Here is a 24,280-nt window from a genome sequence, read left to right as displayed (position 1 = left end):
AAGACATACGACAAAACTCCTTATAATAATTAAATTTAGAATTATCATAAAAACAAATAGGAGGTGAACAAGAACTGCCTTCAAAGGCATAGTTGTTATTATTTTTATTTTTATTTTTGAATTGGAATCTCACTCTGTCTCCCAGAAAGGAGTGCAGTGGCCGCTCCCAGCCATCATAGCCTCAACCTGCTGGGCTCTGGCGATACTTCCACCTCAGCCTTCCAAGTAGCCGGAATTACAGGCATGTACTACCATGCCAGGCTGATTTTTTGATTTATTGTAGAGATGAGGTCTCACTGCCCAGACAGGTCTTGACCCGCGGGCTCAGGCAATCCACTCACCTCAGCCTCCCAAAGGCGCGGGATTACAGGATGAGCCACTGAGCCTGGCTGCTGTGTAGAAACTTTTTAGTTTAATTAAGTCTCCCTCATTTTTGTTTTGTTGTATTTGCTGTGGGGTTTTAGTCAAAAATTCTTTGAATAAGCCAATGTCCAGAAGGGATTTTCCTAGGTTTTCTTCTAGGATTTTTATGGTTTCAGGTCTGACATTTAAGTATTTAATCCATCTTGAATTAATTTCTGTAGATGGTGAGAGATAGGGATCAAGTTTCATTTTTCTGCATGTGGCTATCCAGTCTTCTCAACACCATTTGTTGAATACGGTGTCCTCTCCCCAGTGTATACTTTAATTTGTCAAAGATGAGTTGATTATAGGTATTTGGGTTTATTTCTGGATTCTCTATTCTGTTTCATTGGTCCATGTGTCTGTTCTTGTAGTATCATGCTGCTTTGGTTACTACAGCTTTATAGTATAATCTGAAGTCAGATAATGTGATGCTTCCAATTTTGTTCTTTTTGCTTAGGACTGTTTTGGTTATTCTGGCTCTTTCTTAATTCCATATGAACTTTAGGGTTTTTAAAAATTTCTAGAAAAATGACACTGGTAGTTTGACAGAGACTGCACTGAATTTGTAGATTACTTTGGATAATATAGTTGCTTTGACAATGTTGATTTCTCTAATTTATGAGCATAGGAGGTTTCTCCATTTGTTTGTGTTCTCTACAGTTTCTTTCAACAGAGTTTTGTAGTTCTCCTCATAAAGATCTTTCAACCTCCTTGGTTAAATATTTTCCTAGGTATTTTAGCTTTTTGGCTACTATTGTAAATGAAAATGGGTTATTGATTTGATTAACTGCTTGGTCACTACTGGTGTACAGCAGTGCTACTGATCTATGTGTTTTCATTTTGTATCCTGAAACTTTACCAAATTCATTTACCAAGTCCAGGAGTCTTTTGGAGGAGTTGTTAGGATTCTCTAGTTACAAGATCATATCATTAGCATATAGAGATAGTTTTATTTCTTCTTTTCCAACTTGGAGATGCCTTATTTCCTTCTCTTGCCTGATTGCTCTGACTAGGACTTCTAGTACTATGTTGAATAGAAGTAGTGAAAATAGTCATTTTGCCTTGTCCCAGTACCGAGAGAGAATATATTCAACTTTTCTCCATTCAGGATGACACTGGCTGTAGGTTTGTCATATATGGCTTTTATTATTTTGAGGAATGTTCCTTCTATGCCTGCTTTGTTGAAGGTTTTTATCATGGAGGGATGCTAGATTTTCTCAAATGCTTTTTTCTTTTGCATCTACTGAAATAATCATATGATTTTTGTTTTTAATTCTGTTTATGTGGCGGATCTCATTTATTGACTTGCATATGTTGAATCATCCTTGCATTCCTGGGATATCATTTTTCCACTAACTTTTTGAAGTTCCCTCACATAATTCAAACAGCCCAAAATTTCCCAAAAAAACTTTGAGTGTCAATATTTTATTTATATATGTGTACATATATACTCTATAATTCTCAATCATCCTTATATTTTGGTTTCTCCACTTCTGCTCCCAGGTTATAGAACACTGATGAAGAATGATAAAGCATGAGATAGACCAATCACCTGAAATTCATGATATTCAATTCAATCTGAGTTTTCTTGCACATTCCCCATATTAGTGTTATAGAGGTCTTTCCCTTTAGGCCCCAAATTCTCTTTGCCTCCTAATCCCATCACTTAGAATGTTGACCTCACTGGATACCTTAACAAAAAACTGAGACTACTTAATGTGGCTCTTCATGTAGTCCCATCTTCACTTCACTAAATCAATTCTCCCTAAAGAAAAGATGTTCTAATAAAATGAACATGGGATCTAGAGCCATGTGTTTAAGTCCCACTATTATAGCTGTGATCAGGGGCAATCACTTATTCTTTCTGTTTCCTCATCTGTAAAATAAAAATAAGAACACCAAATTGTTGTATATATTGAATGTGTTTCATAAACTAAAAAGATCAATGCCAACGTTATCTATTACCCTACAATTTTCTAACGTGCTTGCTAAGGAAAATCACTTCACCCATAGACAGTCATATGTAACTTAACAATAGGGACATGTTCTAAGAAATGCATTGTTAGGTGATTTTGTTATTGTGTAAACATCATAGGATGTACTTACACAAACCTTGATAGTATTCAACTATATACCTAGGCTATATAGTATAGCCTATGGCTCCTGGCCTACAACCCTGTACAGCATGTTTCTATACTGAATACTGTAAGAAAACTGTAACACAATGGTCAGTTTCTGTGCATCTGAACATATTTAGATACAGAAAAAGTACAGTGAAAATACAGTATTATAATTTTATGGGACCACTATTGTATATGCAGACTATCATTAACTGAAACATCATTATGCAATGCATGATTACATACTCTAAATCCTACTCCCTCTATCATTGTTTAATGTTACCTCTCCTTAGCTAGCATATTCAAAATTCCTTTCTAAGGGCGCTTTTCCTTTGGCTCTCAAACATGTTTTTTACTTTTCTATCTTCAAATTAAAAATATATATATTAAACCCTTTCCTTGGTTTACTTCTTATAGATAATATTTAACTAGATTCCTTCTTCCTGCTACCCAATACTGATTGCATGAGTTTGCTTTTTAAGATACCCATTTCTCTAACAAGGCTGTACAATCTACAGCCTTCCACTACCCATTCCACTGATAATTAATCCTCTGAAAAGTTTCCTTGCTAGACTCTGGTGTGGCCATATGCTCTTTGAGCTATGGTTGTCACCATGCTTCCTGGCTTTGGCCCCCTCTCCCACCTTGGGAAGGTGAATCTTCTCTCTCCCCTCTCTTTCTCTAATTCAGTTTTAAATAAACTATATGGTTTAATCTAACTTCTGTGCAATTCTCTGAATCTTCCATGTGGCATCAGATCGCACCCCAGACAGCCACATGTAGGAAGTGATGTCTTTTTAAATAAATCTTTTTTTTTCCTCAAAAAAAAAAAAGGCTCAATGAATGATATTGCTATTTCCAGTGGTCCTACCTCCTTCTTGATCTTTCTCTGGTATTGGTATTACCCTGAAACTATACAGTCCCAAAAGTTTTTCTTCTTTGTTGCCTGTGTGATACTATACTGTCCCATTTCCACTCCTACCTCAATGTGCCTTTATAAGAACTGCCTTTCCTGTTTCATCTCCTTTTTCCTCTCTCCTGCCTGAGTGTCTGCCAAAGTTATGTATGCTCTAGGTTTTGTTTTTCAGAGCTTCAACTACCTTCTCTCCTGTAATTCTCATTTTTACTCCAGACGTGGACTGCCATCTGCTCATAAGACATCCTTGATACACTTGAGAGTCCCTCCTTTACCTCCAACTCAACACTTTAGAATCTTCCCTAAGAATTTTCTCCCCAATCTCCCTTCAAATATTTCGTGATTTTAAAATACAAAGTCAGAAATGTAATGCTTCATGTCCTTTAGTCTCCAGATCCAATATCATGAGATACCTTGTCTTTCCTTCAAAGTATCATCCCTTAATTCTCACTGTAACCAATAATCTTTATCTAACACCTCATATTTCCTTTATTACAAGAGAAAAGCCTTTTATTTCCCTCCAACCTTCTATGATCTATTCTTTTTGCTACTTCTACACTGATCTTCCTAAAACATCACTTCATTCACATCTTTATCACTTTAATTACCTAAGAATCTGTGAAGGTTCCCGATTACCAATCCAGGCCAATCATCATGTAATCTAAATCAGGGGTTAGGAAACTTTCTGTAAAAGGTCACATAGTAAGTATTTTAGACTCTGCAAACCATAAAGTCTCTGTCACACCTACTCAACTGTACCATTGTTGTGATAAAATTACCATAAATTACATATAAACAAATAGGTATGATTGTGTTCCGATAAAACTTAATTTACAGAAACAGATTTGTTGGCCAGACTTGGTCCAAAAGGCAGTTTGTCAACTCTTAGTCTAGGTCCACTCCAAATATTCAATTTTATTTTCTACCACCAGTTTCTCCCCGTCATTAATCCTATAAACATTCACTAAGCATCTACTGTATACAGGCACTATCCAAGTGGCTGGATATAGAACAGTAAAGTTGGTCTCTACACACATAGCCTAGTGAGAGAGAGAAAAAAAACTAGACAGGTAATTTTAAAAAGTGCTGAATGTTAGCCAGGCTCGGTGGCTCAGCCTGTAATCCCGTGCCTTTGGGAGGCTGAGGTAACTGGATTACCTGAGCCCGCGGGTTCGAGACCCGCCTGGGCAGCGAGACCTCATCTCTACAATAAATGAAAAAATCAGCCGGGCGTGGTAGCGCATGCCTGTAATTTCGGCTACTTGGAAGGCTGAGGCGGAAGGATCGCCGGAGCCCAGCAGATCGAGGCTGCAGTGGCTGGGAGCAGCCACTGCACTCCAGTCTGGGCAACAGAGTGAGACTCCAACTCAAAAAAAAAAAAAAAAAAGTGCTGAATGTTATCAAAGGAGAAGGTCTTACAGCTGTACGTGCAGGAAGCACTCATGTAGATCAGGAGGTCAGGGAAGACAATGCTATCACATGCTAGGATACAGTGGAAAAGAGCATAGAACTTTCCTGGCAGAGTCAAAAGTATATGGAAAGGCACTAAGGTCAGAGACTAGTTAGGAAGTTACTTCAGAGTCTAGGCTAGACACGTGCACAGTTGAGACTAGGAAAACAGCAATGAGGGAGACAAAATAAGTCAAGAAATTTTAGAGATAGAGTAAACAGGATTTGGTGATGGAGTACATATAAAAAGAGAAAGGTAGCCGAAAGGCCACTCCCTAGTTTTCTGGTTGGAGAAACTAGGTGGGCAGTGGTGCTCTGACTTCACTGAGTTAGGAACTCTGAGAAGAGATTACATGGGCACATTCTTACATCTGTGACTTCAGTTCATCTCACTTCCCCTAATATGCATACCTACCCCTCCTGCATTAGTTACTGTATATTCTTCATAAACCTGTCAACGGCCTCTTTAGTCTATACTAATAATCTCTTCTTACTCTGAAATTATGTCAACTTTTAATTCTCATCACACAGTTCAGTCCTTAAAACCATGTGCTCTAGTAGTAATGAGTGTCCTAGTTTTGCTTTTCAAATGATATTATTATAAGCTATGCAAAAGAAGAAATTATGTTGCATATTTCCTTCAATTGCTTCAGTAGGTACTCAATGATATTTTCTTTCTAATAAACACACACATCTATGTAGATAGGTAAACCATTAATATGCTCATATTCACATTCATATGTTTATATATACACATAAACCATTAATTATTTCTCATTCATAGGAAATGGAACTGAGAAATAAACCATGAAAGGTTATGGAGCCTAGGGTAATCAGTTTTTCCCCCATGTTAATCATTAAAGCCTTAAATAAAAATTAAATAATTCATGCTCTCTCCAAAGGCTTATGATAGCAAGATAGATTTCTTCAACACATATTAAATTACTTGTGAATCAGGAAAAAAAAAATACAGAGACTTTATAACAGATGTAGCATTATATTAGGACTTACCAAAAGAAAATGAACAACATCTCCTCTGCAAAAGGCAAGCATGGGATTCACATAATTATGCACTGCCACAAAATGCCAGGCCAGCAATGGAACACTAGAAGGATCCATCTAAGTGAGGAAAGAGAGAAAAAAAAGTCATCACAGTTAATAAACAGAACAGCCGGGCTCGGTGGCTCAGCCTGTAATCCCGCGGTGGCTCAGCCTATAATCCCGCGCCTTTGGGAGGCTGAGGTGAGTGGATTGCCTGAGCCCACAGGTTTGAGACCCGCCTGGGCAGTGAGACTTCATCTCTACAATAATTAAAAAAAATCAGTCAGGTGTGGTAGCGGATGCCTGTAATTCCAGCTACTTGGAAGGCTGAGGCGGAAGGATTGCCGGAGCCCAGCAGGTCGAGGCTGCAGTGGCCGGAAGCGGCCACTGCACTCGTCTGGGTGACAGAGTGAGACTCCAACTCAAAAAAATAAAAAATAAATAAATTAAATAAATAAACAGAAGAACAAAGAGAAAACTGGTTAAAAACAGCATCTGACTATTGTTCCTTAATGAAACTTTTCCCACTTTCTCATAAAAATTCCAGTGAAGCAAGGAGTGACCAGGACATGTCAGAAGGGAGCATGTTCTGTATCTTGACTGAGATTTGGGTTACAAAAGTGTATCCATTTGTCGAAGGTCAGCAACTGTATACTCAAGATTTGTGCTTTTTTTTGTATGTAAATTTTACACCAAAGGAAAAACCTAAACAAAGAATAAACTTTAATGATATGCATGCTGAATATTTAAGGGGAAGAAGTATAGGTTTCCACAATTTACTTTGATATACATTTTTAAAACATAGTTTGATGAGCAGTGAGATAGACGAACACATATGTAATGAAGAAAGTATAGCAAAATGTTAATGACAGAATTTAGATGGTAGGTATACAAGTGTTCAATGTGAAATTCTTACAACTTCTCTATTTGTTTGAAAATGTTCATCACAAATGTTAGAAAAAATATCAATAAAAACATACAAAAAGAAGCAATCATATGCCACCACAATAAAAACCTCAATGAACCTAAGAAATGTTAATGGCAATCTAAGCCAATTTTGCCATCAGAAAAAACATACTTGCATCCTCTGGGGCCCAGAGACACACAAAGTATCAACAAGAAAACAAAAGTGATCTCCCTCAGTATAGGGGTTTCTTTCTAAACTAGCCAGAGTTCTATACCACTATTCTCCATTCCATTCCATCCCATCCACACCTTTCCCTATATATATATATGAAGATCACAATTCTCTGAAAACAACTAAGCAGGAAAGAAAGGGGAGACCGGGGTATGAATAACACATTCTTGGAAGTATCATCCTCAAAGTAAAATATCAGAGGCAGAAGGTAAGAAAAGCAAGTATAGTTGCTATTTATGTTGGAAGGTACAGTGGGGTGGAGTCTACCAGTAGTTTAGTGTCAAAGCAACAACAATGACCATCATCCTGTCTCAGAATGGCAGTCACACACAAAAAAATGTTTTTCAAACATTGAAGACTAGGGCTTGGACTCAATACATCAATTTGTCCCCCAGCTTTAAATCTGATAAGGGAATTTAACTGCACTCAAAAGGGGAGTGAGTGAGCCTAGGAAAATCCATGCATGAAATTAGGTGTGACCACAAAATGCCAGGACAGCAATACATAGACTATCAAACTGAAGTTAAAAAAAAAAAAAAGCCAGTTGTATGCCATACAATGGTCTTTGAAGCAAGACTTTAATTCTACCTAGTTTTCTGACTATCTCGTATAATTAACCCTTTGCAAATCATTTCCCTCCACCTCCTAACATGGTCCATCCTTCTGCCAGTAAGATGGAGAAGCTTACTCACCCGACCATAGGGAAAAGTCATCCATACTTTCAAGGATGGTTTCAATCCAATGACCAGTATCTTTAGGAGAAAAAGACATTTTAATATTTACCTTGCAATTTTCAAAATTTTGGTATTCAAAGCCTATAAAAGCTATGAGCTTCATCTTCTAAATACATCTACCTTTGTTAAGGATGCCATGGCCAATAATGAAAACTGTGTGATCGGATGATCTTTCAATTCAGGCTTAGAATGTAGAGGCTCAATACAGCAAACTTCACCCTTGGAACCACTGAATAAACATCTAGATTCACATGTTCTCACTCCCATCACTCTCCTGAAAATGTAATTTAAAAAATTCAGAATCAATTTAGCAATGGCCCAAGGCACTACCATCTCTAGCACGGGATGACCTTAATAGCCTCCTAACTCCTGCTCTTATCCCTAACAATCTAAACTCCACAGTGACAGCAGTGTAATCATTTTATTACATAAGTCAGATCTACCACTCTTCTGCTAAAACACTCCATCAGCTTGCCACATAAAATCCAAACTCTTTCCCCTTGTCTTTAAAGGAGATGATCGGACTCCTGCCTTCACTCCTCTCCCACTACCGTACTCCTGACAAAGTCATGCTTCGGCCACACCTGCCTTCTGCCGCTGTTCCAGCAGGACAAGTTTGTGCCCATCTAAACCTTTTGTGTTCAAATGTTCCTCTGCCTGGAACTTTTCCTCCAGATCTTTGCATTTGTTGTCTGTCACATCATTCAGGTCTTTTTTCAAATGTTATGTTTCTGAGAGAGGCATTCCTGAGTTATTCTCAAGTACACTCTAGCATACTGACCCGTCTTCTTTTCTTCACAGCACTCATACTTAACTGAAGTGATTCCATTTATGGGTAGTTTTTCCATGTCTCTTTGCCCTCACCACAACTAGAACATAAGTTCTATTACAGCAGGAACAAAGGTTCACTGCTATAACTTTGAAATCTAGATAAGTGCCTATACATAGATGCTCAATAAACACTAGCTGAATAATAAAGCTATTTTTTAATAAATTAATTAGTGCTTAGTATTGTTAGAATCTACAAGAAATACAAGAAACAAAGATAGCTGTTAACCTTGAAGAACTTATGGAAACATAATACACAATGAATGTTATGTACTATTTTTTAAAAAACTCAGCTTCATAAATTTCTTTTATGTATCTAGATAGGCTTTTCTCTTATTTAAAGAGAAAACTGGACAATTCTAAGGCAATGAAAACCTTTTTTACACTTCCTCAGTATGGATGTAATCAACTAGGTCTTGGGCCTAAACCAAAATTAGTGAGCTATTCCAGAATAGTTTTTCCCAAGTTTAATAACACATAAGAATTCCCTGGGGAGTAGGAGTCCAGAATCCCAACTCAGATCTACTGAGATAAAACTTTGGAGTGCCAGTCCTTGAACTCCATATGGCCTATAAGCCTTCTCAAGTAATTATAATACACAGCCATAACATGTAATACAGTCATTCACATGCTTTGTTCATGTTCGATTTCAAATCATTAAACCACAGCTAGCCATTTCATTTGTCAAGAAATGTCCATTAGTCTCTTACTTAAATGTCAATTCAAACACAGAGCCTCCACTGTCATTGCAAATTGCAAGAGTTGGATCATCTGTAAACTAAACAGAGAAGGAATTTATTTTCTTGCAGATTTTTAAACAAACAACCAGTCAAGTATTGAGAAGGAGCAAAAAAATTTGAAAATCTGCAACACACACATTTAATAGGATTTTAAATAACCTAAGCTAGATTCACCTCACCATTCTAAACATATAAACTTACCTTTATTTAGAACAAAAATGGCTCAATGTCTTCTAAAAACTGAGGTTTTCAAAAAGCAAAGCCACTTTTCATCAGGATAAAAGACAAATACAAGCTAAATACAAAACCATAAGTTCTCTACTTGAATTCCTAACATTGACTTTTTAACAAATTGCTACTAAAAGAATAGGATCCTTTGGATACATCTGCAGTTGCCTAGATTTCAAGAATAAATACTCATTATAAATACTTGGTATCTTTGGGAGATAAACATGTCTAAATATGTTTTCTGAATAAGTGAAGAGTTGATCTGCTATAGCTAAAACATTTTAATGTTTTATATAATTCTTTCTAAAATGTGCTACCTCCTTGATATTCTTCCACAGAATATACTTCAGTTAATATTACCTAACCTAGAAAACTCAGAATAATAAATAAATAATGTTCACAATGACAGACAGTCTTAAAGTCATATGAGGTATGGTAAATGTTGCAGGATGCAAAATAGAATAACTTAATTTGTATCATATATAGTGACTAGCCTCCATAAACCCAAAGGTTAGTGAACCATCATAAATGGCTTGCCTCATGCTCTTAGGGATGGTTGCAGTACAGGAGGTCATAGTAAAATTACTCTTCCTCATCAACAAGGGTACCAGTATAACCAATGTTTGTATACCTAACCCTGAATTGTACCCCACATCTTTATAATAATAAAATAATAATAACAATAAAATTACTCTTCCTTGACCAACACATAGACATAGTAAAGAAGTCCTACACCTTTGCTTTCAAAGCCTGGATGAACAGTTGTCAAAGTAAAGCATATACCCTAGGAGTGTGCATGAGATGGTCCTCTGAAGTGTAGGAAAAAAATAACAGAACTTGTATTTCTATTTAATTTTCTCCTTCTTGTGTATGTGCTTTATAATGTACATAAAAATCAGCACAGTAGTACATTTATATAATTACACACACATACATGAATACCTATAAAGGATGTAAGCCAAAATTGTTACTGATGGGATGTAGAGTTAAGTTTGAAGAACAATGTGTAAGAGTATTGAAATGCAAGTGGCTGTTGTCAATCCAAGACTTCAAAAGTATTCAATCTCATTCAAATTCATATATATCTCTCTAATGTCAGAGTCTGCATGTACCACCTTCATCCATTCCCAAGCAACACAATGGCTCCTATTACTATGCTTTTAATCTCAGCTGCATTATTCTTTTCCCTCTGTATTTATCACTTCTGTTTTTTATTGTTTCTCCTAACATTTTTTTCCTGCAAAAAGGATTGCCCTTTTATAAATACCACCAACTAATTATTCCTTCAACCATTTATTGAGCAGCTACTATGGGTAAAACACAAAAATAAATAGCAAACATTCTGATTTCAAAGATCTTAATCTATTAAGAGAGATAGGGCAAACAACTTATAACATACTGGAAATTGGCACATGCCATATGAAAAGAGATCAAAGTAAATTACCATCATGATCTGAAAAAGGAGAAACTCTTTCCACTTTTACTTGCCTTGGTTGTTTTTACTGTTACTAAATGTTTCAATGCTGCTTTGTCACAAAGACTTTTTTGTAACTAACCTAGAAACATATAAACTCCAGATGCTTGCAGACTTTAAAAAGCATAGTATATGTATGGATGGGAGAGTTCGGCACAGCTAAGTAACAAAATGTGTACATGATTAAAATCTAGAAGATCTGATTTTAGACTTCCCTAGCTATAATCCTTTGCCTTTTATGCTTCTGAACATGGACTTGACAGCATGGAAGAATCAACGTTCACAATGTATTTATAAATGAAATCTGTACCTAAGTCAGTTTATTTTTTTCAGGTCTATAAGGAGAAAGCCAAGACTAGGATCTTAGTGCTTTCCCTTTAGAGTCCTGAAAGAAAATAAATAAATAGATTCATTCCTAAAGATAATCCAAACGCTGGTTCTTTCACAACTGGTGCCTTGAACCTCAAGCAACTCCCAACAAAAGGTGACAGAGCACACCACCTCAGCAATAAAATTTTGGCCAACTAAACAAAGGTGAAAAAGACATTTTAAAACCTTCATATGAGTTTCAGCAGGGTGCTGCCTGTCTTTACTGCCATCCTCTAGTCTAGGATCACATCAGCTTGCCCTTTTTGTTGCTATTATCTATTAAACTTCAACACAGCTTGAAGCTGAATACTTCCATACTTGCCTATATCTGGTTTTAACTTGGGAAAACATCATCTTTGGCTAGTCAAATAAAAGGTAGGTCAATTTAAGGTTTCTATTTATTTATAAGGTAATGTTCAGTTTCATGTTAAATATAGTTTTTGAACTTCTGATTATCAATATAGAGAAATTTACTTTAAAATCGACACAAAGGCATAATAAAAGTTATTAGAAAAAGAAAACAAAACTATTACCTTGATATGCAATATTGCTGTTCCTGGAGGATGAGCATCTGTTATTGATCTTAGAAGTTTTCCACTAGCCAAATCCCACATGGTGATCTATAAGACAACTAAGTGCTTTAAAAACAAATTTATTGCTCTTTTTTGGACTTAAGTATCCTGTCTTCTGGTTGAAATAATCTATTCCTGGTCTATAAACATTGCAAGCAAAGAGTTATAAAGTTAAAACACACCTCAAGTTTGCAGATCCATTAAACAGTGGAGTCTTTACTCCATCTTCACCCACGTGCCCAACCTACTTTTCCCTTTAGAAGTTAAATGTTCTTATACTGAGAGGTAAAATAAATTTCTCTAATAAGTCAATCTGTTTAGTACTGGTAAAAACTATAGGAAAGGCTTAATGCCAACCTAGCTAGTGATATATAAGTCAGAAGATGGGAAAAACTATAACATACAGCCAGTATCAGAAGTGGAAAGAAAGACATGCCAAAAGTTACCTAGGAACACAGAAGTAAGAAAACAGAAAGCAGAACCTAATGTATCTAAAAAAGCAGACACAATTATTTGCACCACTGTAAAAAAAAGATACTTTGTACAACACTCTGGTTTGTTTATAAAAGGTCTTTGCTCAAATAGACACATGAATTAGGATATAAAAAATTAAAGATTCTGGGTCATATCACTTCATAACACACATCTTTGAAATACTGGTCTATTAGTTTTTAAAAATGGATCTTATTTTAACATTAGCTTATGGACAAAAGAAAGTTCATATCTTACCTGTCCTTTAGCAAAGCCACAAAGAAGTCTTGAGCAGTCATTGTTGATACTGAGGGCAGAGATGGCTCCATACTGACCTCCAACACCAGTGCTACCCAGACAGAGTCGCAAAGCTTGATTCTGATCTAAGGAAAGCAGTTTGTAAAGTCAAGTAAAAGAAATGGAAGAGAGAGAATAAATACATATAAACAGGCATGTTTGCAAAGACTTGGGAGGTGACAAGAATTAAAAGAAGCAGATGACAGAGTCACATTCTTTTTAAAATGCATTTATTGAGCATCTAATAGATGCTGGGCATTGTCTTAGACACTAAGAACACAGAAAAAAACAAGATCTGCAAGGAAGTAGAATATAAAACTTGTCAGTGATAAGTCAAAAATTCCATAAGAAATCTGCACCTCCTTGAACAAACTATCTTTCATCTGTCTCATCCTGAATTGTATTTCTTGCCACTTTCAAGATGCAAGGTTACAGGTAATACTATCTTCTTTTAAAATAACTATAAAACTCCCGCGCCTTTGGGAGGCTGAGGTGAGTGGATTGCCTGAGCCCGTGGGTTCGAGACCTGCCTGGGCAACTTGGTGAGACCTCATCTCTACAATAAAATCAAAAATTAGCTGAGCGTGGTAGTACACGCCTGTAGTTCCAGCTACTTGGAAGGCTGAGGCAGAAGGATTGCTGGAGCCCAGCAGGTCGAGGCCGCGGTGGCCGGGAGCAGCCACTGTACACCAGTCGGGGCTACAGAGTGAGACTCCAACTCAAAAAAAAAAAAAAAAAAAGAACAAAACTATAAAACTTCAAAAATCAAAATGTATTAATTTAGAATTTGGCTGAAATTTACATTTATATTATCTGTGAAGAAAAGATTTACTAAGCAAATTAACAGTGCCAAAAAATTAGAGTAAACATTCAAACTAATCTAGAAAATTATTTGAAGCACAATATTTGATATGCTAAAAGCAAATGATTCAAATATCTACTAGATTGTTTTACTTATTTATTTTTATTTATTTTGAAAATGTGGGGGACAATTCAGGATTAGGAAGATAAGAAGTCATCATACAGATAAAGCTTGGGCCTCACTTTGGTCCCCACTTCGTCCAGTTTGAGATCAGATACCCTTATTGATTTCATGTGCCCTGTCCCCCCCATCCCCTGGCAGTGTTCCGCTACTGCCAAATGCTTTCTTATAGTATTATGTCTTTTGTTTTGTTTTGTTTGAGTTGGAGTCTCACTCTGTCACCCAGACTGGCGTGCACCACTTCCGGCCACTGCAGCCTCGACCTGCTGGGCTTCAGCGATCCTTCCCCCTCAGCCTCCCAAGTAGCTGGAACTACAGGCACACGCTATCACACCCGGTTAATTTTTTTTTATTTATTGTAGAGATGAGGTCTCGCCAAATTGCCCAGGCAGGTCTCGAACCCGCAGGCTCAAGCAATCCACTCACCTCAGCCTCCCAAAGCGCAGGATTACAGGCTCAGCCACCAAACCCGGCTAGTATTATGTTTTTTAATGGCAAGGATCATGCCTTAGTCACCTCTGATTTTTCCAGAAGGCACGCAAGCATTTATTAAATTTTATTATCTAATAATTTTTTTAAATTCCTCTAGGACTTCTCCTAGGCAACATCCCAGCACTTGTTCGTGCTCCCCTTATCTATCTACATGCAAGTTTTTGCATATGTCTTGCTCCCCCCATCAGACTATGAGGACTAAGTCCCCCTTTGAGAACTAAGATTATGAGTGAATTAAGACTCCCAGAATACCGTGCTTGGTGCCCTGCACTCAAAAGGCATCTGACAATCAGCTGACTAGCCTTCTCATTTGCAAATTCTCCCTCTATAAGAGTAAGTCTAGGCCGGGCTCGGTGGCTCAGCCTGTAATCTCAGCACTTCGGGAGGCTGAGGTGAGTGGATTGCCTGAGCCTGTGGGTTCGAGATCCGCCTAGGCAACTTGGCGAGACCTCGTCTCTACAATAAATCAAAAACTAGCCGGGCGTGGTAGCGCGCGCCTGTAGTTCCAACTACCTGGAAGGCTGAGGCGGAAGGATCGCCGGAGCCCAGCAGGTGGAGGCTGCGGTGGCCGGGAGCGTGCCACTTCCAGTCTGGCCTACAGAGTGAAACTCCAACTCAAAAAAAAAAAAAAAAAAAGAGTAAATCTAGCTGTCAGAGCCTAAAGATATTCATTCTCAGGTCTAGGGAATAATATTAGGTATATCCTTTTGCCCATCCAAAGTAAACACTGTAAGAGTATTTTTCTGTGTTCATAAACTGGCTCAAATAGCAATCCCTCTTCCCCCATGAGTTCTGAAACAATTAATGGCTGTACTGTATCTAACACATAGAAAATACTCGATTTTTAAAACTGTTTTGGACTTTAATCTTTCAAGAGGAACATCTGAAAAGGAATAAAACTCAAATATACAAGATCTGATTATTTTAAAAGTCACTATCACCATTCACATTTAGAATTATATAATTAAAGATAATGTTCAATACATCTAGACTGGTCTCTCCCCTGATTTTTCCTCCCTCCCTCAATTTCATTCAAATTATTATTTTTGAGTTGGAGTCTCACTCTGTCAGCCAGGCTGGAGTACAGTGGCATGCTCACAGTCACCCCAAAGTCGACCCACTGGGCTCCGGCGATCCTTCCCCTCAGTCTTCCAAGTAGCCGGCACTACAGGCACTCACCTACTGTACCCAGCTAATTTTTTTTTGTAGAGACGAGGTCTCACCAAGTTGCCTGGGCTGGTCTCAAACCCACAGGCTCAGGCGATCCACCCGCCTCGGCCTCCCAAAGTGCTGGGATTACAGGCTGAGCCACCAAGTCCAGTCTAATTCAAATTATTAAGAGTTTCTTTTTATTCTACCATTTTCCTGACTCTAAATATTACCTCACATTTTATTTTGCTCTGCTGAAATTGCCTGCCTAAAACTGTTTTCCATGATCCTTATTTCGTCAAGGTCACCTTATATAGTTAGTGGATTATCCACATATCTTAATTTGCAAACTGTCATGATATGATAGTTGGGTGATAGTATCTATATATACTACTACTTTGGGTCACATGTATAGGCACAGATGGACTGAAAGTAAGAGGACAAAAATAGAGGCTGGTATAAATTTCAGTCCCTTGAGTTTGTATTTCCTGCCTTCCAGGTACAGAGCAGTGTCCAAACAGCATGCTGCTGATCCTTCGTAGTCCCTGTTTTGAGATCCAAACTTCATAGGGTTCTGATCCATCCATACTTAAAGACACTCACTACCACTTTCCAATTTAATCAAGCTCATGTTTTAAATTAGACAATTTAAGTATTCTTATAAGGCACAATAAGCATGAACAAGAGACTTGAGGAGTATGGTAAAAAAGAAAATAAGGGTATCATTAAGAGGAAATAGAAAAGAGTGGCAATGGATGAAATGCAGGAAGAAAAAGGACATACCTAACTTCTAAATTAAAAACCAAACCAAGCTTTCCTATCGTTCCCACATACTAAAAACCAACTAAGATGGGAACTAAATTATCAAACTTGGCTACTCCTGAAATATGTATTAATTTTACATTCCACCAACCTGTGTTAATAAAAATATTCTCAATTTTTTTCTTGATTTTCACATATATTTGTTATCTTTATAATGTCTCTTTAAAAGGTAATATGACTGTGAAAACAGATACCTGAATTTTAATCCCATTCCTATTCCCAAAGAGTTACAGGCGTCATTACTACAGTATCTGGGTAATTTTAGGAATATTACTTAAATTTGCTTAACCTCCCTATCTTTATCTGTAAAATGTAGAAAAATGCCCATTACCTCATTGCATTGCTAAGAGAAATAAATTAGTAAAGTAAGATAAGGCACAAAGGAACCAACTCAATGTCCCTCGAATATTATTTTAATATTATTATTATAGGTTCTCATCACAAACTAATTTATAAATTATGTTCACACACACATTAAACAAAACAGCAGATGGTGGTGAAAGAGGTAATAAACAGTGTATCAAATGTAATCTACTTTAACTCCACAAAAATATTTATCAGCTCTTATTTCTATTTTTGTACATTCTATCTGTATAGTACCATATTAACAAACTTGCTATTATATAATTTAGACTAAATTCAGAAAAGATAGAATTTCTATGGAAAGAAGAAAACAAAGTCTTACTGAAGCTCCTGCTAGAGTAACTAAACATTCTGTAGTCTAGATAATTCTGGGAAAGGGTATTTAACCAAAATAAACATAAAAACGCTTTAAAATACTTAAATTCTATTGCTACATGGAAAGAACATGGACCTGGGCAGAAGTAAGAAAGGTGAAAATCAGAGCCCTCTCCAGGTTATTCTTGATCTCATTAATTTCTTAAAAATCTATTCTCCCTCTCCTTTCTGAATTTTCCTTTGTCTACTGTTGGAAAAAAGGTATTAAATTAATAGTATATCTAATTTCATTTACAAGGCTACATAAAAGTACAGTTGGTTGGTCTTGTCAACTTAGAATTTAAAAAAAATCAGAATGGATCTTTACAAAAGTGACCCTGAGCAAGAAATATGCAACGAGACTATCACTTTTCCTATACCCTTCACTGAGTTGACACAGAGCATGAAAACTATCAAATGGTACAATGCAAAAAATTAGGAATAACAATAATATAGCTTACCAATTAAGAGAACTTGAAGCCCAAATATCACAAAATACACATTTATTTGATACTGCACTGAATTATGCCTATATCTTTTATTAGTATATCTTTCAAAGTACACTTTGCTTAGGGTTGATGTCTTTAGCATATGAGGCTTAAGAGTAATATGCTGACAATGAGTATGTTTGGGCTGAGGGAAAAAAAAGGAAGAGTAATGTGTTGAATAGCAAAGAAAAGTCACAAATAACATATGAAATTTATAATAGCCCCAAAATCTAAATTTGAACATACTTCAAAAATTTCTGCTAACTCATTTCATCTGCCAAAATTAGTTCAATTTTTTTATTTTTATTTTTTTTTGAGTTGGAGTCTCACTCTGCTGCCCAAGTTGGAGTACAGTGGAACGAACACTCACAGTCACCCCAGCATCGACTTGCTGGGCTCAGGTGATCCTTCCACCTCAGTCTTTCAAGTAGCCGGAACTACAGGTGTGCACTACTATGTCCAGTTAATTTTTTATATATTGTAGAGATGAGGTCTTGCCAAGTTGCCCAAGCTGATCTCGAACCCACAGGCTCAGGCAATCCTCTCACCTCAGCTTCCTAAAGTGCTGGGATTACAGGTTCAACCACCGAGTTCGGCCCCAATACTCTATTTGTTTACCCCTAATTTGTTTTAATTATCAGTTCCCAGAAACTACCAAAAAAGAAAATACCTATATCCTAGAAGGAATCTAATTTAATTGTGTGTATAGAACTCTATTTTATCTGCCAGTATTCATCATTCTTCAATCCTACTCTTTTCTTATCCTTTATTTAACTAAATTTTCTTCAGGACTAAGGAGGATGAGGAAAAGAGATCTTATTAGGAAACATTCTTCATCAATAATCACCAAACAGTAGAAGGACTTTAACCTGAACTCCATCTAACCTACTCACAAAAGTAAAGCTCTCCTTCTTCTGTAAAGCTTACTGACTGAAGCCAGGACACACTGAACCCCCATGGCTAACTGGCTCTCTTCAAGAAAGCTGATGCTTACTAAGAGTCAGTTGTGTTCATTCCCAAACCTGTTTATGTCACTGTAATGTTACTATGCTTTAATACTTAAACAGTATATCAACTGATGAAATACAGGGAAAAAAACAAGAGTTGTTGCTTCTATGAACACTAAACGAACGCTTTAGAAAAACTTAGTAAAGATAAATTGCTTTACAAAAGTGTCACAAAATGAGGTTTTGACAAGATGATGGTAAAAGATTAAAAGAAAGTTTTGATAAAATCTAGAATTTTTCACTCATTGATTCACAGACAAGTAAGCTTTTACCTCATTTTTAAAAAATTAAAACTACAAATCCTACATGACCCATTATTGATTAATTTTATGCCAAAAAAGATACTGCAGACCTCCAACTGGCAGATACAAACTCAAAGAAAAAACTTGGGACTGCATCAAAAGATTAGGGGACAATACAAATTTGCATATTTTCGGTTAAAATAAAACATTGAAGATATACATATATTTTACAGTTTTTCTGCTTTAACCAATTGTTCTATTAGGCGGGATTTTTGTCAATAAAGTCTACAAAAGAGGGCACTAACTATAATTGATAGCATTCTCTTCCAGCATTAAAAAGGTCAAAATAAAAAACCACTCATACAAACTAAAATTACTATACCTTTTCCTTTTGAATCCATGAAGAAAAGAATAAAAGAGAGAGAGAAGAAATCAGTTCAGAGAAAAGGCAGGTAAAAATCTCAAGAGTATAAGTGGTGAGCTTTAGTTATTTGTAGGAATGACACAAAGTATGATTAAGTGATGTCTCTAGCATTCATGATTATATTAAAGTATGGGTTATAGGAAAAGAAAAATGCATATAATTCAAATTATAGCACAGTAAGTAAATTCATGTTTAAGTTAGTCAGAAACAAAAACTATATCAAAAAGATAATCTATTAAAGTATACAAACAACCCCCAAAAATGAAAAACTAAGGATCTTAGGTAGGGAAATATCTTTATTAAGATTTAAACTTTTGAGACTCTGTATAAGGTAAGAGCCAAGATATTTTTTAAATGTCATATACCTATATTTCTACAAGAGTAGGCAATAAACATCAGCCTGTAAAAAACTCATAATGATTTCTATTTTAATGATCTGGGATTCTATTTCAGAGAATCAAATGATTCTTAAAGAAGTATAGTTCTTCCTGCTACACTTTCTCCTATGATCAACACAGATGTTTAAAAGAGATCAAATCTAACCCAGACTTCTAATCTAGACACTTTATAGTATTACTACCCTGCCATTTGTTCCTGGACTTTCAAACATATTTTAATCCATCTGTTAAAACACATTGTCCTAACATCTGATTCTAATAAACAATGAGTTAAGTTTATTAACCACACTATTAAAATCCAAAGCACAACTAGAATATCATGACTCGTTCTCAAAATGTTCACCTTGGCATACTTTCTCTTCCATGAAACTATAATGAAAGATCACCATTTCCTCATATCTACAAGAAAGCTGTTGGGGTATTGAAAAGTCAGGAAGCAGGCCCGAGGAAATTAAAAAGACAGTATCAAAAGATAATGTACTTTTTTCCTCTGTTAGTTTTTATTTTTGAAATGTTCATTTTAATTTGTTTGCAATAAGTTCTACATAAGTTTGATTACAGTCATATATTCTTATAACCTCTTGTTAAGACAAGGCTATCAGAGCAGATAGAGTTGAGGAAAGTGAGCACTGGAAAGTGATTCCAAAAAATCTACATGCATTCTACTGACAGGTAAACATATGCATTGCATTCTGTCCTCATTCAACTTAGTACTTCTATTTTCTTCACATCTTGGAATTTGCCTCTTTTTCTCGCAGGACAGCAGGAATGCTTAGAATAGTGAAAATACTGACAATAAGATTCAGTATTCCTTGATTCCGAACTTGGCTCTGTGCATGTCATTTAACCTCGCTGATCCTCAATCATTTCATATGTAAAGGAAGAGGAATGAACTAAAAAACCTTATAAAATTCATTCCCACAATTTTATTTTTTTGAGTTGGAGTCACTGTCGCCCAGACTGGAGTGCAGTGGCCACTCCCAGCCACCGCAGCCTCGACCTGCTGGGCTCCGGCGATCCTTTCGCCTCAGCCTTCCAAGTAGCTGGAACTACAGGCGCGCGCTACCACGCCTGGCTAATTTTTTGATTTATTGTAGAGATGAGGTCTCGCCTGCCCAGGCGGGTCTCGAATCCGTGGGCTCAGGCAATCCACTCACCTCAGCCTCCCAAAGGCATGGGATTACAGGCTGAGCCACCGAGTCCGGCTCACAATTCTATTTAATACAAATTATGCCCCCATAGGAAAATAATCATCCCGACACGTGACAGGAGAGCAAATTGGTAAAACTTTTCTAGGAGGCAACTAGGCAGTATATATGAAAAAGTCCTTAATGTTCATCTCTTGACAAATGTTTATCTCCCAAGCAATTCCACTTTTATAAATTTGTCTTAAGAAAGCAATCATGTGCACAAAAATGTAGTAACAAAGATATTTGTCACACTATTGTTTGTTTATAAACAATCTAAATGTCTTACAATGAGAAATGAAGTAAATGATGTAATTCCATTTAATAGAATACTATGTAGTCATTAAAATGTTATAGACAAATATATAATTGCATGGAAGATGCCCATTATAATGAAAAGCATGTTACAAATTAACATGATCCCATTTGGGGATGTATACATACAAGCACTACAGAAAAACACACTATAAGGTTATACAAAAATGTTAAGGATTATTCCAAAATGGTAGAATTTAGTATTTTATATCTTCAGCTTTTTGCCACCTATATTTTCAAATTTTTCTACGAATATATGTCAATTAGGTAGTCTTTAAATTTTCAAAGTTTTCTACTATGAATATATATCAATTAGATAGTCTTTAAAGGTAATTTTCAAAGTATCAATTCTTAGGTTCTCTCAAGGCAATTATAATTTTGTTTCTATTCTTCTGGTCACCAAATGATTAAACTCTATTATTTAAATCAATCACCTTTAAAAAAAACAAAGAAAGGAATAGCCTTTGAAAAGCCTAGGTTTTTAACTACATGTTTAAAAAGCTTTTGGCACAGCAGAAAATTTACAAATAGTAATTCAAATTGTTCAAAAGCAATGCAAAATAACTAGTTATCCACTTATATGTTAAATAAAGATGCAAAGCCCCACAGAGATCAAACTGCAGTTCTGCTATTAAAATATCCTCAAGTAATCCTTATAGATTATTCCGCAGATTCTTTCCTAAATATGTCATTGTGAATTCCATTTAAGATAGATGCAAAAGAGTCAATAACCAGAAGAGAACACTAAAAATGGCATAAAAATATTATCTAATACTTTTTAAATAAAAAAGAACAAAATATTCTGCTCATATATTGAATTAAAAAACAAAGAAGGATTAACAAAACAGGGTTTATTTAGCGTCAGGTAGAAAAAAATGAGAGAATACAACTACCATCTACTATTCAGATAAAATTAATTAAGTTCTCTTTTCAACCAAGAAAGCAATGTAATTATGGGCCAAAAATATTTCAATTTAGAGGAACATACAATGGAAATTAAAATGAGCTTAATGACAGTGAGAGTTACTGAAAATTACTGAGAAAGCCTGGGAAATCTCTTTCTCTGAATATCTTTTAGACTATTCATTAATAGGACATGATTTAGAAGAAAAAAAAAGTTACCACCAACAACAACTGGAGGCAGACAGGATGACAACCTAAAGTTTCTTTCAACTTTACTCCTTTTGTTGAGGTTAAGAGAGTTGACAGATATGATAGTTTATAAATTCATAAAGAAGAAGATAAACTTGCGAAACAAAGCTGTGAGTCAAGTAATTTTTAACTATAAAAATATTGACTGCTACTTTTCAAGTTTTTATAGTTTTGTTCAAGAAAATAAAGTATGCTATATAAACTGTGATTAAAGAACATTATAAAATCCCAAATGACACTTAATATTTAAAAGCAGGTTAAGTACTTAGAAATTTACCAAATATTAAAGCCAATCCATGAGATGTACCCACTGCTATCAGACTGGACACTGCCTGAAAACAAAAAGGAAGATTGCATTTTAAGATATCATATCAAGGATCTTGAAATAATCAGATGTGTTGTTCTTCCTTCCTCTAGGCACTAGATGACATACAAACTATTCTATGCTGTATAAGAGAATTTCATCTAGGAGGCAAAACCGGAAATGAAACTCAGGACATCTTATTTCCAAGAATCCCTCTAAATTTACTCTTCTAGTAGCACTATCAAAATATCATATGTTCAACATTATGGGCAAAAACATGACACTTAGCTTCCCTCTAAAGCATCTTTAAAATAAAAAAAATCAAGGGTCCAAAGTAAGAGGCACTTACACTACCCAACCAAGAGCCTCCTACAAGGTGTAGGGAAAAGATGAGAATGTTCTTCTCCACTTTATCCACAGGAGCCAAAAGACACCAGAAATGTTCAAAATCCAGCCCACCAAATGACTAATAAGAAAGCAACAGGAGGTGCTGGAAGGAGGCAAAAAAAGAGAGCACCAGTGTACTTTCAATGTCCCCACGTTCTCTACAACCACACACAGATTTACTATGTGGCAAGCTTGGCAATGGAATCCAGAGCTGCTAAATGTACTATTTACCACAAAGTGATTTTCCCAAATGATGTTTTCCACTCCCTCTAACAGAAAGAAAGCCAAATCACAAAAGACAAATTTACTTGGGCAGGGTAGACCACATACAAATAAACCTGGAGAAGACTAATCATTATTCCATTATCCGCTTCTCAAACAAAAGCCTGAAAAGTAACAATAAATTAGAAAAAAAGAACACATTCAACATGGACAAATTTTAAGCCTGATTGCTGGCAGCAAACTGACTTATAAATTTATTATTATAATTTATGTAATAACTTTGAACATTATAAAAATAAACCTTAAAAAACCCTATTAAATAAAAGGCTTATCTTTAAAAAGTTAAAGTATACTTACAATTGCTGTAGGCAAGCCAGCATCCACTTTGTCCTAAATGAAATTTTAAAGAAAGTATTTGAAAAGATATTTTCATTTTAAAACAAATTGGCATAAGGCTCTCTTCAAACAAGAGGTATAACTTTCATTTTTGCCCCCAACTAAGAAAAATTACAAAAGCTGTATATATCAACAAAACACAAAAAGCATGAAAGTAAATCGTTTTATTTTACTGACTATATCAGACGCTTCAGGGAAGGTACAGATTATAAATGGAAATGTTAAGGAAAAACAGGAAAGATAGTCCATTTCTTATATTGTAAATAAACTGTAAGTGCCAAGAGGTCAAAATAGGAGCACATAAAGATTTGAGAAAACATGCTAAAAGCTAAAAGTGTTTCTGCCTCTAAGTAGGAGTTTCCTATCTAGCAGATTACCAAATAACCTCTAATAAAACCCCAGTAGGGTATATTAAATCAGTTCTCAAGTATAAGAATGTAAAACATAAAGTGCTAGTCCCAGCTCCTTTCCAGTAACTATATGACCTTGGGAAAGTCACCTAACTTTTCTGAGTATAAGTCTCCTCTTCTATTCAGAGAAGTACAAAATATTGCCCTATTTACCTCAGTGAGGAAATTTGTCCTACAAATCAAATTAAATGTAAAGAATGATATAAATGTAAGCGTGTTTGATGTTTATATTGCTTTTTTTTTTTTTTTTTTTTGAGTTGGAGTCTCACTCTCTCGCCCAGATTGGAGTGCAGTGGCCGCTTCCGGCCACCACAGCGTCGACCTGCTGGGCTCCGGCGATCCTTCCGCCTCAGCCTTCCGAGTAGCCGGAATTACAGGCAAGCGCTACCACGCCCGGCTGATTT

The 24,280-nt window shown here is 36.0% G+C and overlaps 1 protein-coding gene across 1 annotated transcript in view; it reads right to left on the bottom strand.

Annotated features, from left to right (window-relative positions):
• Positions 1 to 24,280, bottom strand: part of VPS8 (VPS8, CORVET complex subunit) — a gene marked incomplete at its 3' end in the record, with an annotated part of 188,224 nt that overhangs the window by 128,972 nt on the left and 34,972 nt on the right. The window contains exons 7-15 of the mRNA XM_021714853.1: positions 23,428 to 23,460; positions 22,435 to 22,489; positions 19,064 to 19,069; positions 12,744 to 12,868; positions 11,976 to 12,062; positions 9,342 to 9,409; positions 7,924 to 8,077; positions 7,762 to 7,821; positions 5,902 to 6,009 (exon numbers count right to left, since the gene is read on the bottom strand). Coding sequence (XP_021570528.1) covers positions 5,902 to 6,009; positions 7,762 to 7,821; positions 7,924 to 8,077; positions 9,342 to 9,409; positions 11,976 to 12,062; positions 12,744 to 12,868; positions 19,064 to 19,069; positions 22,435 to 22,489; positions 23,428 to 23,460 — 696 coding nt within the window. The remainder of the gene's footprint in view (positions 1 to 5,901; positions 6,010 to 7,761; positions 7,822 to 7,923; positions 8,078 to 9,341; positions 9,410 to 11,975; positions 12,063 to 12,743; positions 12,869 to 19,063; positions 19,070 to 22,434; positions 22,490 to 23,427; positions 23,461 to 24,280) is intronic.

Source organism: Carlito syrichta, unplaced genomic scaffold (assembly GCF_000164805.1).
Source record: "Carlito syrichta isolate Samal-C Ts95f unplaced genomic scaffold, Tarsius_syrichta-2.0.1 Scaffold305827, whole genome shotgun sequence".
NCBI lineage: Eukaryota > Metazoa > Chordata > Mammalia > Primates > Tarsiidae > Carlito > Carlito syrichta.
This window is presented reverse-complemented; position numbering and strand designations above follow the sequence as displayed.